Source organism: Theobroma umbraticum, unplaced genomic scaffold (assembly GCF_002168275.2).
Source record: "Theobroma umbraticum cultivar Fairchild unplaced genomic scaffold, ASM216827v3 scaffold_30.0, whole genome shotgun sequence".
In the NCBI taxonomy this organism is placed as follows: domain Eukaryota; kingdom Viridiplantae; phylum Streptophyta; class Magnoliopsida; order Malvales; family Malvaceae; genus Theobroma; species Theobroma umbraticum.
This window is the reverse complement of record NW_018397254.1, coordinates 12,241,261-12,256,792: the sequence shown is the minus strand read 5'-3', so window position 1 is coordinate 12,256,792 and position 15,532 is coordinate 12,241,261. Positions and strand designations below refer to the sequence as shown.

At 37.9% G+C, this 15,532-nt stretch overlaps 1 protein-coding gene across 4 annotated transcripts; it reads left to right on the top strand.

Annotated features, from left to right (window-relative positions):
- The first annotated feature begins 2,107 nt into the window (after positions 1–2,107).
- RLT2 (Homeodomain-like transcriptional regulator) lies at positions 2,108–15,177 on the top strand. 4 transcript variants are annotated; one of them, XM_021443785.2, is made up of 19 exons: positions 2,114–2,800; positions 2,895–3,055; positions 3,153–3,596; positions 4,356–4,441; positions 5,261–5,689; positions 5,772–5,861; positions 5,941–6,105; positions 6,187–6,409; positions 6,848–6,948; positions 7,929–8,015; positions 8,159–8,311; positions 8,426–8,581; positions 9,797–10,006; positions 10,116–10,811; positions 10,900–11,460; positions 11,605–12,237; positions 12,592–12,696; positions 13,259–13,516; positions 14,202–15,177. In XM_021443785.2, the coding sequence occupies exons 2-19, from the start codon at positions 2,920–2,922 to the stop codon at positions 15,030–15,032; spliced, it is 5,364 nt and encodes a 1,787-aa protein (XP_021299460.1). In that variant the 5' UTR covers positions 2,114–2,800; positions 2,895–2,919; the 3' UTR covers positions 15,033–15,177. The 4 variants fall into 4 exon arrangements, with proteins under 4 accessions (XP_021299488.1, XP_021299460.1, XP_021299478.1 ...); XM_021443803.2 differs by having other exon boundaries at positions 2,114–3,055; positions 4,368–4,441; XM_021443794.2 differs by having other exon boundaries at positions 2,115–3,055; positions 14,205–15,177.
- Positions 15,178–15,532: the final 355 nt, after the last annotated feature.

Here is a 15,532-nt window from a genome sequence, read left to right as displayed (position 1 = left end):
CAAGGAACTTCACAAACAAAGCAAATCTACAACTATAATTAAAAGCACATAGTAAAGATAAGATAATCAAAAGTATGATTGAAACAGCAAAAATGGGAGAAGCGGTTTCCACCCAAAAAAGGCAAAGCTGATGAGGTAAACATAGAAATAGCAATCAACTGGATACAAAGAGAACCACGAAGAGAAGATGGAAAGAGTTCAAACAGATAATCGACAGTGTAAAAACCCTATAAGAAACTTTTGGAGACCCAAAAGTCAACCAACAAGGACAATAGAAAATCTATGATGGACGTGGAGAAGACATGCTCCAAATATCGAAACATGACATCCATTTTAGACCAGCCACGTCTCTTGGCCGTACAAGTCTCAACGGTTGGGTCCAAATCCCTATAAACCAAAGCCCCCTCACTGGAATGAAGCTACAAAAATGATTGTACAATGACTTTACAAAGATGACTATATAAGGAGAGAAAACGCGAGGGAGGAAAACCTGAGGCAAGACTGATGGGTCATGTGGGCAAGGTGCATGCCCACAAAATTTTGAGGTGAGAATGAAGGCCGCCCAAACAAGCCTTAAACGAAAACACATTGATGTAACCCAACCAAAGTCACCCTAAGGCAAAACCCATTACCCTTTGGGGCTTCCTTTGACATGGGGTTATTGATTATTGTAAAAGGGGCTAAATTCAAAATCTGACTTGCTTGTTGTAGGCGGAAAACTTTGTAATCTTGAATTTGCCAACTTTAATATTTTTTTGTCTCCTTATGATGAGTAGGCCTATGGATATTACTATCTAGTTAAAGTTATACATGCAAACTTACTGCAATTATCAAACCCTATTGTTATCTAAGAATTTTTTATATTTGGAAAGTTATATGAACTTCAATTGCAACTTTACTTCGTTAATGTAATATTATAGCAGAACTACTTTGTTTGTTGGTCTGTTAGGGATGTAGATCATACTTAGTTCTAAGAACAAAAAGCCTGAAAGATTTGGATTTTAAATTTGAAAAAAAGGCACACCAGAAGTTTGATATTGAAACATTAAGGCAGAGCAGTGAATCATATTTTTGCTGACAATATAATATTAAAATTTTAAAACAATGGTTCATTGACAACAATCTAGCAAATCAATATTAGGACTATGGCAATGCCGAAAGATGAACTCCACTAGAACCGAGATATAACCCCATAAAAGACCAAAAATAAACCAGAATTAAGCACCACCTATATATTTGTGTTGCCTTTAGGCATTTGGCTCTGATTTTTAAGTTTTGTTTTCAGACATTATTCCACTTCAATCCTTAGCTAGACCAAGTGGTCAGTCAACTCATCATCTTCAAAGTAAGCAGCTAGGTTTGGGATGCCATTTTCAACATTGATCCGTGTTTCACCAGTCCTTTTTACTGGTGAGCCTTTTCTCACTCTCTCCCAAAGCTCTTAGGAGCTTGTTTGCTCCTGTGCACATATGAGCACCATAGCCACCAAGCTATGAAATACAACAAAAGAATTAACAGGAAAAAAATATTGTCCAAGCAATTGAACACAACAACATCAAATAATAAAACCCATATCTTAAAATCTCGACACACACAAGATTCCCATAAAATCGACGACGTGATAACCTTTGATTAGTTTTTATTAAGATTCGATTTATTTGGTACAAAACAATAATTCGAACGAATGTCGAATCGAAATAAAAAAAAAAGAATGATATGACACTTTTTTGCATAATGCCTGGCTTATCCGACAACGGGGTTTAATGTGACGTTTTAAAAGGGTCAAAAAGTTCGTTGATTTATAAAAAGCGCGTGGTAACGCGCTGACATTGTGGCGCGAGGATGTCAAAGTCTAGCAAAGAACAGCGAAAGAAGTGGCTTTGGATTTAGATTAGATGCTATGTCTGGCTGTGTCGTTACTCGGTAACCGACCTTGTAACCCCAATGAAACCCCCCACCAAAAAGCAACACCTCACTCCATATGCCCTTCCCCGTTTCTCCATTTTGAGAGGCAACAAAAAAAAAAAAAAACTTGAAAAACAGCGCGCGCGTAGCCTAATTCGTGAATCAATCCTTTCATATATATATATATATATATATATATATTCATTCACTCCCCATTTTTTGAAATTGAAAAACCCAAAAACAAAAAGTATCATCTGACAATTACCAACCCTCCCCTCCGTCTCCCTCTTCTTTTTATTAATTTATTATAAAAAAAACTCTCCAAAAAAGGGAAAAACAGAAAAAAAAAAGAAGAAGAAATGAAGAAGAAAACAACAATGGGATCGATCACGATTAGAGAGAGAGAGACTGTTCTTCGTTGTTGCTTTGTTCCTCGATTCTCCTTTTCGCCGAATCTAATTTCTGATGCTTTACTCTTTTTTGTTTTTATTACTGCTAATGCTACTACTACTACTATTGTTGTTATTATTAATATTATTTATATTTTCCTCAACAATCTTTCATTATTATTTTCATCCGCGACACGACTAACGCTATTATCTTATTCATTCATTATTATTATTTGGAATTGTTATTCCCCAAATATCACCGCACATCTCAATCACACACACACCAATACAACATGGATTGTTGGAGAGAGAAACTTTTGTACGATACGATACGCTTTTCTTTTAAAGAGAGAATGACTTTGCAGTTGTAATGTTTGATTTAATTATTTTTTTTCATTTATCTTTTTGTCAAATCTACACCACTTTCAATCCCTAGTTTTAGAGAGCGAATCTGCCTGTTTTCTTCTTCTTCGTGGGGATTTTATTTTTTTTTCTATAAAAATTCGGTGATTTTCTTGATTTTGAAGCTCTTTGATGATCTCATTTTCAGTGTTTGAGAGAGTGAGAAACTCAATTTCAGCTTTGTTGTTGAATTTTTAGGGATTTTTTACTTTGATCTCGAGAAATGGAGAGTGGCGGTGTTAGTGGCGGCGGAGGTAGTTCGGAAGGAGAGAAGAAGAAGCCACCGGAAGGAGAAACAAAAGTCAAGCGGAAAATGAAGACGGCTTCTCAGCTTGAAATTCTAGAGAAAACATATGCCAGTCTGTTACACTTTCTCACTCACTCCTCTCTTTCTATGGTGTTTTTTCTTTTTGCGGTTAATTTGTTACTACATTTTCTAATTCGGTCCTGTTTTAGTGGAAATGTACCCGTCAGAAGCTACACGGGCGGAATTATCGGTGCAATTGGGGCTTTCGGATAGGCAGTTACAGATGTGGTTCTGCCACCGCCGGCTCAAGGATAGGAAGGCGCCGCCGGTGAAGCGGCGGAGGAAGGATTCTTCGTTGCCAGTTCATGTCGTTGGAGCAGCAGGAGAGGAAATGGGAGGTGGTGAGGCGGGAAATGAGCGTGGATCAGATGTGTCCAGTTTGTTCGGGCATGGGCTGGACCTGAGAAGGGCGGTTCCAAGACCCGGAATGGCTGTTCCAAGGTACTACGAGATGCCTCACTCGATGGCGGAGCTGGAGCTTCGGGCTATAACATTTGTGGAATTACAGCTGGGTGAGCCTATAAGGGATGACGGTCCTATGCTTGGGATGGAGTTTGATCCTTTGCCACCTGGTGCATTTGGCGCGCCAATAGGCAAGTAGTTGAAATTGCTCAGCCCTTGCTGAAACAATGTGAATGTGGTTGTTGAAATTTAGCTTAATTATGCGTTTGATAAGAATTTTTGACACGGATCATGTACTGAGAACTTGTTAGATTTTGACAGTAGTACTTTAAGGCTAATTTTAAAGGTTGTTTGGTTGGATTTCAACTTGCTTAAAAACATGTAGCTTCTGCCACTAGGTTTTTGTAACATTTTTAACAGTTTGCAGAGGAGGTGGGTAACATGAAGTTAGGAATTCTTCACACAGAAGAATTATCTGTGTGTGATGAATGCTTATTTTTATATTATCCTTTTTTCTGCTTGAAGAAAAGGTTGAAACTTCTTTAGGCTAAGTCCGCTACTGGTCTTACCCATAAAAACAGTTACTGCATGTGTGCAAATATAGGATGCAGTGGCTTAGCACCATAAGGAGTTGAAGGAGGAATGGTTTTCTCATCAACATTGTAAGCTTGATCTAAACTGTATGCATATATTGAGTCACCAAGAGTGCAGTTTCTACAGAAGTAACAGTTTAGTTTTGAATTTTATGCTTCAGTGGTTTGTTTTTCTATTCTTCCTGAATTGATTCCATTTTTTCTCAAAACCTCTGACTCGATGTTATAGCCATATACCTAACATTTAATATACTGTCCTTGGCTTTTGTGTATATAATTGTTCTCTATTGGCGTCACATCAATCAGCATTGAGTGCTAAGGGTACTCTTCTAACTAAATGTTTTTATGTTTTGCTAGGAGCATCAACAGCAGTGCAGCAGAAACAATCAGGACAGCCTTTTGAGACCAAAATATATGAGCGACTTGATACAAAAGCAGTCAAGGTTAGATTTCATTCACTTCACACGTGGCATGGGTAGGGAAAAAATGTGAAGATGTCTCATCCTGATTTTTTTTCTCCGTCATAAGAGGTTTTTAGTGCTTTTTGCTTTACATGCTTTTGATTAATGCCTGCCTCTTTAGGTTTGGCTAGTTTTACTGGCACCAAGGAAAACTATAAAATGGGAATATATATTATTGCTCTATTTCTTAACTAGACCTTGGGAAACTTGGGGGACTTTAAACTCATTCATCTTTTCTGTATCATATGATTAGAATATTTTATTTTCTGCTGCAGTGATCCCAGATAGGAAAGATATTGGATTCCGACTCTTAAATTGTCTGTTAGGTGCTTTCATTCGATGAATTTTATATGGCTGATAAATACTTGTTTATTGGTATAATGAAGTTGAATGGACTAAAGAAACAGCTCTTTTCATTTATTCTTCAATTTTTCAACCTGCCCGATTTCCACACTCATCCATCTACTCTGTATCTTATGATTGGAATATTTTAAGTTTCTGCTACACCAATGCCAGATAGAAAGCATATTAGATGGCCAGTCTTAAGTTGTCTGTTAGGTGCTTTCATATGGTGAATGTTATATGGCTGTTAAATACTTGAATTTTTAGTAAAATGAAGTTGAATGGACTAAATAGAAACAGCTCTTTTCATTCATTCTTCATTTTTTAACCTGCCTTATTTGCACTCTGATTATTTGTTTTGGTAAGCATCATCTGTAGAACAATGTAGAAAACTTTATTTTCCTTGTATCAAAATTAAGTCTAGTAATAAGAAATTAACTGAAACTGTTTCATCCTCAGGGTTCTGTGAGGGCAGTTCATGAATATCAGTTTCTTCCAGAGCAGCCATCCGTTAGAACTGAAACATATGAAAGAGTTGCCCCATCCTACCACTATGGTTCACCTACCGATGGTCCACATGCCAGGGCCTCATCATTATCTACTGGCTGTTCATTTGTGCATGGGAATGAAAAAGTACCTTCTGGATATGGTTTTCCAGGTCAGATGCCTAATCTGAATCTTTTGCCTCAGCAAAGCAGGCAAGGGCACCTTTTACCTACTGCTTCAGGAGAGTATGATAATTGTTCACGAAAGAACTCTTTAACAAATACTACTGTTGATGCTATTATTGGTGCTCACCCAATTTCTGCACTGGAAAGCCCATTTGTATCATCTGACAGGAGGGTCAATCTTGATGAGGATGCTTTGCGAATGGAGAGGAAGCGCAAGGTGTACTGTGATTTGCAATTAAGTATCACATGGTTTTTACTCATTGAATGGTATCTCATGAATCTTTATCTACATTTTGTAGAGTGAAGAGGCAAGAATAGCACGAGAAGTTGAAGCCCATGAGAAAAGGATTCGAAAGGAGCTTGAAAAACAGGATATATTGAGGCGAAAGGTTGGGCTTGCTATCTTACCCCTTCTTTTGGTCCGTGAGTTTTATAAGTTATGCACTGATATTTTCTTTGAATATTAAGCGAGAAGAGCAAATAAGAAAAGAAATGGAGAGACATGACCGTGAAAGGCGGAAGGAAGAGGAGAGGCTACTACGTGAAAAGCAAAGGGAGGAGGAGAGATACCAGAGAGAGCAGAGGCGTGAACTAGAGCGTAGGGAGAAGTTCTTGATGAAGGAATCTATTAGAGTAAGTATTGGAGCTTATTGTTTAAGTTTTTCTGAACTTTAGCATACGGGTTGAGGACATAATTATGTCTTATGTACTCAGGTCGAGAGAATGCGGCAAAAGGAAGAACTGCGTAAAGAAAAGGAGGCAGCAAGGCTTAAAGCTGCTAATGAGAGAGCTATTGCTCGTAAACTTGCTAAAGAATCAATGGAACTGATTGAGGATGAACGCTTGGAACTCATGGAATTAGCTTCATCAAGCAAAGGGCTATCTTCAACACTGTCACTTGACTTTGAAATCTTGCAAAATCTTGATATATTTAGAGGTAGGTTATTTTTGGATGCCTCTTTTGCCATATTCTTCTATCTTTTGGATGGTTCCTTCTGAGGTCTATGCTTCTATTGTTTTAGTAAAGGTAATTTTGCTGTAAATCATATCTTTAGTGGAAGAAGATTACTAATTTGATTCGCAATTCTTCCAATTAATTCACTTTTTTTTTCTGACAATATGATTGCCTTATTGATCTAATAGTCTTATATGCATGCATTTTTACAGGTATGGGGTCTGTCTGTATAGTCTGAGTAGGGACTATTAGAATTTGCCATTTTTTTTTAATACTTTTAGTCTATATTGTACGCAAATCTTGTGGCACTAATATGCCTGGTTTTGATCTTGACTGCCTGTTTATATTCTGAGCTTGCTTGGTATGGTATGAATTTTTAGCTTCAACTGTTTTATATTATTTTCATTTTGCCTGTTTTAGATAAGCTGTGTGTGTTCCCCCCGAAAGGAGTGCAATTGAAGAGACCCTTCTCAATTCAACCATGGAACAGTTCTGAGGAGAATATTGGGAACCTTCTCATGGTGAGCTCTGAGTAGTTGTTCACATTGTCGTTGATGTTGTCCTCCAGAAGTTTCAATCCATTTGTGTCTTGTTTGATTTTATTAATATATCACATAATATTCAATGACTATTAATAGAAATAATGAAAACAAATCATACAGCTCTTTTGGTTTTTGCCTTCTGTTTTCTGTTTTTTTGTTCCTTTTTTTGGAAATGGCAAAAACAGTATGTTTGCTTGTGTGTTTGCCATTTTCTGTAAAACCAAGAAGAAAAACAATGTTTCAAAGTTGTTGGAAAGTGGAAGAAAAAATAAAAAGAATCATGTTTCCCACAATTTGGATACAAATTTTAGGATCTGGACACTGTTCGCTGCTGCTGAACGGTACCCTCTTGCATGAACAGTGTCTCCTTTAATTGTCAAAAGGTATTCAAAGAGAAAAAGTTGTCGATGACAAGACTGGAACCCAAGACTTGTCTAACCAGCAATGCCACACTATTTTGTTGCCCTATCTTGCAACTACTACTTTATAACCAAATATGTTTCCTCAAATTAGAAACTGAAAACAAAACTTTCGAAATAAAAAAACATCAAGGAAAAAAAAATGGTAATGTTACCAAATGACGCCTTAGTTGTCAAAAGTAATTAATTGTCTGTTTTCTGCCTTGAACTTCCACTTTTTCTTGTTACTGTGTGACCATCTGAGAACCAGCTTTCATATCTGATGCATTCACAAGCATTATTGTTTACATTTTCTTGAAATGTGTAATCTTAGTAAGGATTGGGGTTCCTTTCCCTTGGTATTTTGGTCTGAACTGTGTCCTATTTGTGATTTAATGTAAAAATTTGACGATAGTTGTTGGCCTTGTTATGTTTTCTTATGTTCAGTTTGAAATTATGCACATGCTTTCAAAACATGTCTTTAGGCTGCAATTTAAAATCAATGGCTGTGCATTGTCTTCTATCTTTATGAAGGGTTTGTAATGTGACTTATAATTTTAGGTCTGGAGGTTCTTAATTACCTTTGCAGACGTTCTTGGACTTTGGCCTTTTACGCTGGATGAGCTTGTACAAGCTTTCCATGATTATGTAAGTTGTCTTTTTTCCCTATTTTTAGGTTCTTTTCTCCTCGATGATATCTTGTTATTGATTTAAATTTATTAGGAGCTGAGCTCCACTTTATTTTATCTTCTTTCATATGGATCTGCACTTTTTTCTCTTGGATGTTTCAGGATCCAAGATTGCTGGGTGAGATACATGTTGCTCTTCTGAGATCTATTATCAAAGATATTGAGGATGTTGCACGAACACCTTCCACTGGGCTGGGAGCAAGTCAAAATAGTGCTGCTAATCCTGGAGGTGGGCATCTGCAGATTGTTGAAGGGGTAAGGTATTCTAAATTTGGCTGTTACTGCTGTATATATAGTTTATGGTTAGGATTGTTTCTTTACATCTGATAAATTTCTACCCTTCCTTTCCTGTGGTGCATTATGTATCAGGCATATGCTTGGGGTTTTGATATACGCAGCTGGCAGGGCCATTTAAATATGTTGACATGGCCTGAAATTTTGCGGCAATTTGCTCTGTCTGCTGGATTTGGGCCACAGTTGAAAAAAAGAAATATCGAACAGGCATATCTTCGAGATGAAAATGAGGTGCATTCTTTTTCATTTGGTATTGTGGTTTTGTTTTATTGTTGGTTATCTTCCTAGTAGAGAAGTGATCTGTGTTTTCATATGGAACCATAAAATTTAGTTATTATTCTATTTTAACTAAAGTGCCATTGGCTTTTCAGGTGATGTAGTCTTGACTTCTAAATGTAATTAGCTTATGCTACAGAATTTAATAAGTACTACTTGTATCACATTTTTATGTGGTTTACTTGATAAGGATGTTATACATAGTTGACTTTTGTGGCAAACAGTATTGATTTTGGGGTAGAAAGGAGAATCTTTTACTTCAGGATGACACTTGTTTTGAGCGTATCCTATTTGTTAGTTAAGTGAATCAAGTTGTGAATGGCTCTAAGAACAAATTGTTAATTACCTTGAAATTTTGCTTATCTATGGAGTTCCGAGTGCTGAAGTACTGAATCATGTATTTCTTTCGACAATATCATTGTTTAGCTGCATGGTGGATAGATCAGGAAAACAGATGATAAAACCAAGTCTTTTGTGATCTGAACTAGTATTCTTTGATTGGATTGGTTAATGTGAGTTATTAGTTGATAAACAAGGTTGAAGCTGGGGTATTTCTCTCTAGGTACATATAGAAACTGGTTTGTATGTGGAAATATAATTAACAATGGCAATGTGGGTAAGATACCTTGGTTTATTGGATATGTTATCCATTTAAGTATGTGACTATTTGTGGAATGCAGATGAAAGGAGTGTGCCTTATCCTGAAGTAGTTGGTCATATCTTTCTTTTTAGTAAAACTGTTGTACATAGTATTTAGTGAGCAGAAAATTGTTATTCTGAAGATTTCTCTGCCCTGTTTATTGTTTTACTTCTAATGCACTATAGTCTGTCTAATCTTTATTTCCTTTTGTTTGAGATGTCTCTTTTCTCTTGGTAAACATTCATATATGTCTTGAGTTGATTAGTAGTGAACATGATTTTCTTCAAATTCTTCATTTGATAATTTTAAGCTAAGGCCTAGCTAAAGCAGTTTGAACAAAATGAAGCCTGTGAGTATAACAATTTTCTTGTTACCAAAGAAAAGTCTTACTCTTGTGGGCATAGTTTATGGTAGTGCATCTCTGATGATAATACCTTAAATTATGATGTTCAGTCAGTGAGCTTGAATTTGTTCGCTTTAACTTTTCTTTTTTGTGAAGAATTGTTAATCTTTCTTAAGTGTCAGTGTAGGGTAATGATGGTGAAGACATAATTTCTAATTTGCGAAATGGGGCAGCTGCTGAAAATGCTGTTGCTATAATGCAAGAAAGGGGTTTCTCTAATCCACGTAAATCTAGGCATCGCTTGACACCTGGAACTGTTAAATTTGCAGCATTTCATGTTCTCTCTCTTGAGGATAGCGAAGGCCTGACAATATTGGAAGTTGCAGAGAAGATCCAGGTAAGCTAGGTTGGTGACTATGCAGTTCTTGGATGCTGCTTTAGACTGAACTCCTTTTACCTCTTTTTCTTACATTCATTTTTTTCCCTATTCCGTGCGTTAATCTAAGAAATCTGGACTGAGGGATCTTACAACAAGCAAGACCCCAGAAGCTTCTATTGCTGCTGCTTTATCAAGGGATACAAAACTCTTTGAGAGAACAGCTCCTTCAACATACTGTGTGCGTTCTCCATATCGGAAGGACCCAGCTGATGCTGAGGCAATTCTTTCTGCAGCCAGGGAAAGAATCCGAGTATTGAAAAGTGGATTTGTAGGAGAAGATGCTGAGGGTGCTGAGAGAGATGAAGATTCTGAAAGTGATATAGCAGAGGATCTTGAGGTTGATGATTTGGGTGCTGAAATAAATCCAAAGAAAGAGATGCTCAATTCTGAGGGAAGTAGCAGTTGTAATGCGAAAACTATCTTGGGAAATGAAAAGGAGATTTGTGAGATTCTGGAAACCCCGCAAGGTGAAGTTAGGAATGTATGTAAGGCTTTGTCCTCATCAACTGCTGGAGGTATTGATGAGGTAAAAGATATCGATGCCCCTGTTGAGCAATCAATGGACGCTACTGGAATTCCTAATGGTGCTGCCAATGCTGGTCTTGAAGACACGGAAATTGATGAAAGCAAGCTTGGTGAACCATGGGTTCAAGGACTTATGGAAGGGGATTACTCTGATCTAAGTGTTGAGGAGCGCCTTAATGCACTTATTGCTTTGATTTCCATGGCAATTGAAGGAAACTCTATTCGTGTTGTTCTTGAGGTGAGCTTTTCATTTTTTATTGAGTGACCTAATGAAGTTCTGTTTGATTATTTTTCTTTTTATATTCTAAATTGAAAATTGCTTTCAGGAACGCCTAGAGGCAGCAAATGCTTTAAAGAAGCAAATGTGGGCTGAGGCACAACTGGATAAACGGCGCATGAAAGAAGAGTTTGGATTGAGGACAAATTTTTCAGCACATATGGGGAATAAGATGGAGCCTAGCCTTATGATGTCCTCAGCTGAATGTAGGCAAAGCCCACAGATCATTGGTGATAGAAAACATAATGAATCATCTGTTGATCTTGTTGTGCAGCAAGAATGCTTAAACAATCCACAAAATGATCAGAATTATCTAAACAATGTGCCTTCTGAAGGGAACCTGCCAATACAAGATTTCTCTGTTGGACCAGATAATCTCCAATATCCACTACCAGGATGTGCAGCTGAAAGATCACGTTCACAGCTAAAATCTTACATTGGTCACAAGGCAGAAGAGATGTATGTATATAGATCATTGCCTCTTGGTCAAGATCGTAGACGCAATCGATACTGGCGGTTTATTACTTCTGCGTCTGGGAATGATCCTGGCTGTGGCAGGATCTTTGTTGAGTTACTTGATGGTCGTTGGAGACTCATTGATACTGAAGAGGTAGCAGTTTTCTCCCCAGCGGCTTTTAAATTCTGACAATGTTGTATGGTTTTATTTTCCATGCATGGAGCATGTTATGATTCCTGACATATGTTAGTTGCTTTTGTGTGCTCAGTTTCCTAAATTTTTCGTCTATGTATACAGGGTTTTGATACTCTATTGTCCTCTTTGGATGTGCGTGGGGTTAGGGAATCCCACTTGCATGCAATGTTGCAGAAGATTGAGATGTCCTTTAAGGAAGCTGTTAGGAGGAATAAGCTGCACGTCAATATGGAGAGGCAGAGTGGAGACACCATTAAGAAAGAAGCTAATGAAATGGCTTCAGGCCCTGATTGGAATGTCTCTTTTGAAAGTCCTAGTAGTACTGTAAGTGGATCTGATTCTGATATGTCGGAGACATCAATATCTTTCTCAATTGAGCTTGGCAGGAATGAAATAGAGAAATATGATGCCCTGAAGAGATATCGAGATTTTGAGAAGTGGATGTGGAAAGAGTGTTTTAGTTTGTCGTCATTTTGTGCCACAAAGTATGGGAAGAGAAGGTGCAAGCAGCTGCTGGGTGTGTGTGATTCCTGCTTCAATATTTATTTTTTTGAAGATAATCACTGCCCTTCTTGCCATAGGACCTATGTTGCCTCTCGAGTCACGTTAAATTTTTCTGAACATGTGGCTCAGTGTGCAAAGAAACTGCAATTGGGTCCTGGGTTTGCTTTGGATGGTCTAGTCATTTCTCCTCTGAGAATAAGATTAATTAAACTTCAGTTAGCTTTGGCTGAGGTGAGTGCCTTCTTCTTTACATCCCTCCTTAGATTTGAATTGAAACGTAATGAAGAGGGAGGGAATTTTGGGTCAGTAAAAAGAATTAATATGGGGCTTCCGACCTAGGTAGTAGCTTGAACTCAACAACATGATAAAATGGTGAGCATAGGTTACAAATGGTAGGGTGTCCCTCCTAATTTCTAAGCCTTTATATTATTTATTCTAGAATGTTGTGCTCTTTTTGGACAGTGTATTTGATTCATAGAAGGTGAACTTTTTGATTGCTGTAATCACCATAAGCTATAACTTAATATCTTTATGTTTATCCAATGCTGTATGTGGCTTATGGCTGTCTGCATTATCAATTGGCAGGTTTCTATTCCATTTGAAGCTCTTCAATCTGCTTGGACTGAGGGCTATCGAAATTTGTGGGGTATGAAGCTGTACTCCTCAGCAACAGCAGAAGAGCTTCTTCAGGTTTGTGTGCTGAGGTTTCATGTGTTAATCATATATCTGAACTTTAAAACATTCCTTGCTGTTATTGGCTCATAATCTTTAAAGAGGAGTGGACATTATGTATATGTTGCTTTGCATGACATTAGTTTTATCTTCTTTGAAATGTATAATGAATCAGTTCAGGGAATCTGAGAAGATTCAAAAGTGAAAGATAAGAATTAGACATGACATAGAAAGGAAAGAGAAGAAGCCAAATACAAGGGAAAGGAACATAGAGCTAGGAGGAAATTAGAGGAGAAAAGGAGGTTGGACTGGAAGCGGACAATTGTTGTTTCTTTAATTTAATGCAGGCTCAACTAAGCAAATTGAAAATTCCTAGGATCTTGGCAACTGTTTTCCATTCTACTTAATGGCTTCAGTAGTATGCAAGCATAACTTCCATGTTACCTAGGTAATAATGTGCCTTTGTGGTGCTTGCTACTTTTCCGAACGCATGATGAATCAACTGGGATGCTTTTTGTTTCTTTCCCAGTCCTTTATTTTTGTTAAGAAATTGGATTACTCACTCTTGTGCCCTCTTCAGGTTCTGACACTGCTGGAAAGTTCCATCAGGAGGGATTGTTTGTCCTCAAAGTTTGAGACTACGGGTGAATTGTTGTTTCCATCTATTCTGTCAGGAGGTGTTGGTGATAATTCTACCAATCTTGAAACAGTCCCTGTACTTCCATGGATTCCAAAAACAACAGCTGCCGTGGCTCTGAGGCTTATTGAATTTGATGCAGCTATCTCTTACACTCTTAAACAGAGGGCAGAGACTCACAAGGGAGCTGGGGAATGTACGGTGAGCACTTCTTTTTATACTGTGAATAAGTCCTGGATATATAAAGCAGAAATACTAGTCCCAAGAAAGAGAAAGAAGATGAGATTCCTTTTGCTATGGGTGGGCATTGAGAGGATGCTTTGTTATGAGTATACATTTTTCCTTTGGTACAAGAAAAGCATCATGGCTCAAACTTGGAATTTCTACCTAAACTGCACACGAGCATTTAACTCAATGGTTGGTGCATGTAACCAAGTTGGGAAACCCATCACCCTCTATGACCTGAGTTAAACCCAGCTGGTTCTTATGAGTTTTTACTAGTCCCGTATTTGATATCCTCACTTATATATTGAGATCCTACAGCAATTTCAATAATAAGCTCATAATAAGTAGAAAGTTAGGATAAAGTAAAGTTCTTTCATTTTTCCTATCTTAAGGGAAAACTTTGGGTTTGGGGTTTTGTGGTCCTTGGCTCTTAGCCTCTTACCATGAGAACCTCAATCTAACTTCCAAGAGATTGCCATGGAAGCATCATTTTTATGCTTTATCTTGAAGAGTTTGGTGTGGAGGGTGTTAGTCATGGTTTCACACCTACTATTTGCCAATGACCTGGACTCTTAATCAAAACTCCTGGTTTGAAATAATATATACTATTTGTTATTTCCAAGTAATTAATTGTTTGCTGTTTCTGTTATTTTCTTTCAAGAAGCTTCCTTCAAAATATGCTGTTGTGAAGAACAATCAAGATCATGAGAGAATGCAAACCACGAACCGAGTTGAATATCTACAAGAAGCAAGCTGGGCTGATGTAGGGATAGGAGGGATAGGATTTTCTGGTTCTGGCCGTGGACGAGGTCGTGGAAGGGGCCGCGGTGTGACACGTGGTGGAAGATCTCAGAGAAGGCCTACTGGTTCAAGATCTGAATTCAGCAAGAGAATTACGACCACCGACAATGAGAGATTAGGGCCAGTACTGGGATGGAAATCTCGATCACGTGGCCGGGGTGGGCGTAAGCGTGGTCGTCGTAGCGCCAGGAGTAGGCCAAAACCAGCAAAGAAAATGGTTGAGATTGCTGGTGAAAGCGAGAACCCCGAGGAAATCATGGAGAAATCATCTAGAAATTTGGCGACAAATACCTGGAATGGAGACGAAGTAACTAGGTTACAAGTGAGGACTGCTGATAACGCTAGCAGCTCTGAAAGATCTGAATACAATGACGAAAATGGTCAAGCAACAGGAGATGAATTTGATTATCTGGCAGGCGAAGACTATGCAGGCAGTTTCAATGGCAAAGCTGATGATGTGATGGAGGGAAGTGAGTACAATATAGATGGTGATGAAGGTGATGAAGATGATAATGGTGAAGAGCGAGATGACATTGCAGAAGAGGAGCAAGGGAATTTTATTGTTGGAGGGTACATAAATGAGAATTCAGATGAGGAGGAAATCAGGGATGGAGATGATCCGGAGGACTCAGACCCATATGTAAAGCAATACGGATATTCAACCGAAGCATCTTCAGATTTCAGTGAGTGAAGGCCTTGCTGCAAATGCTGAGAGGACTTGTTCGATGGCGCATCACTCGCTGTATTTAAACTGTAGTTTTAATGGAGGATTGGTAACTGTGTAAAGCACCTCCGCAATACTAGAAATATAATATAAATGAATGGCTTTTAAATTATCTTGTTACCAGTATTTCATCCTCTGAGACCCCTGTTTTCATTAGGGTTACTTGTGGGCTTTTGTTTGCTTTTGGGAACCGGAAAGCCTGGGAAGAAATTAATATCTGAACTTAAAAAGGAGTGTTTGGGAAATAATCTTTTGTAAATAGTGATTGTAGCCACATCAGTAAGGCGAATTTTACAGTAAGATGATAAAATTTGATCTTATAGATACGTAAGAATAAATCTCAACGGTTGATGTGCATGACCGAGAAAGTTGAATTAGCATTTCATGGACAAGTAAAGGAGAATTAAGTTTTCCTTTTCCTTTTCCTTTCCCTCGTTTTATTTTTAATTTTGGTTCACTCTGTTTTG

What these genes read in the sequence shown, in the direction of transcription:
- RLT2 (XM_021443785.2), top strand. Translation starts at nt 2,920, where the DNA reads ATGGAGAGTGGCGGTGTTAGTGGCGGCGGAGGTAGTTCGGAAGGAGAG. An exon ending in ATCTGCAGATTGTTGAAGGG is followed by an intron (nt 8,312 to 8,425) that starts GTAAGGTATTCT and finishes ATTATGTATCAG; the next exon opens with GCATATGCTTGGGGTTTTGA. An exon ending in GACTCATTGATACTGAAGAG is followed by an intron (nt 11,461 to 11,604) that starts GTAGCAGTTTTC and finishes CTATGTATACAG; the next exon opens with GGTTTTGATACTCTATTGTC.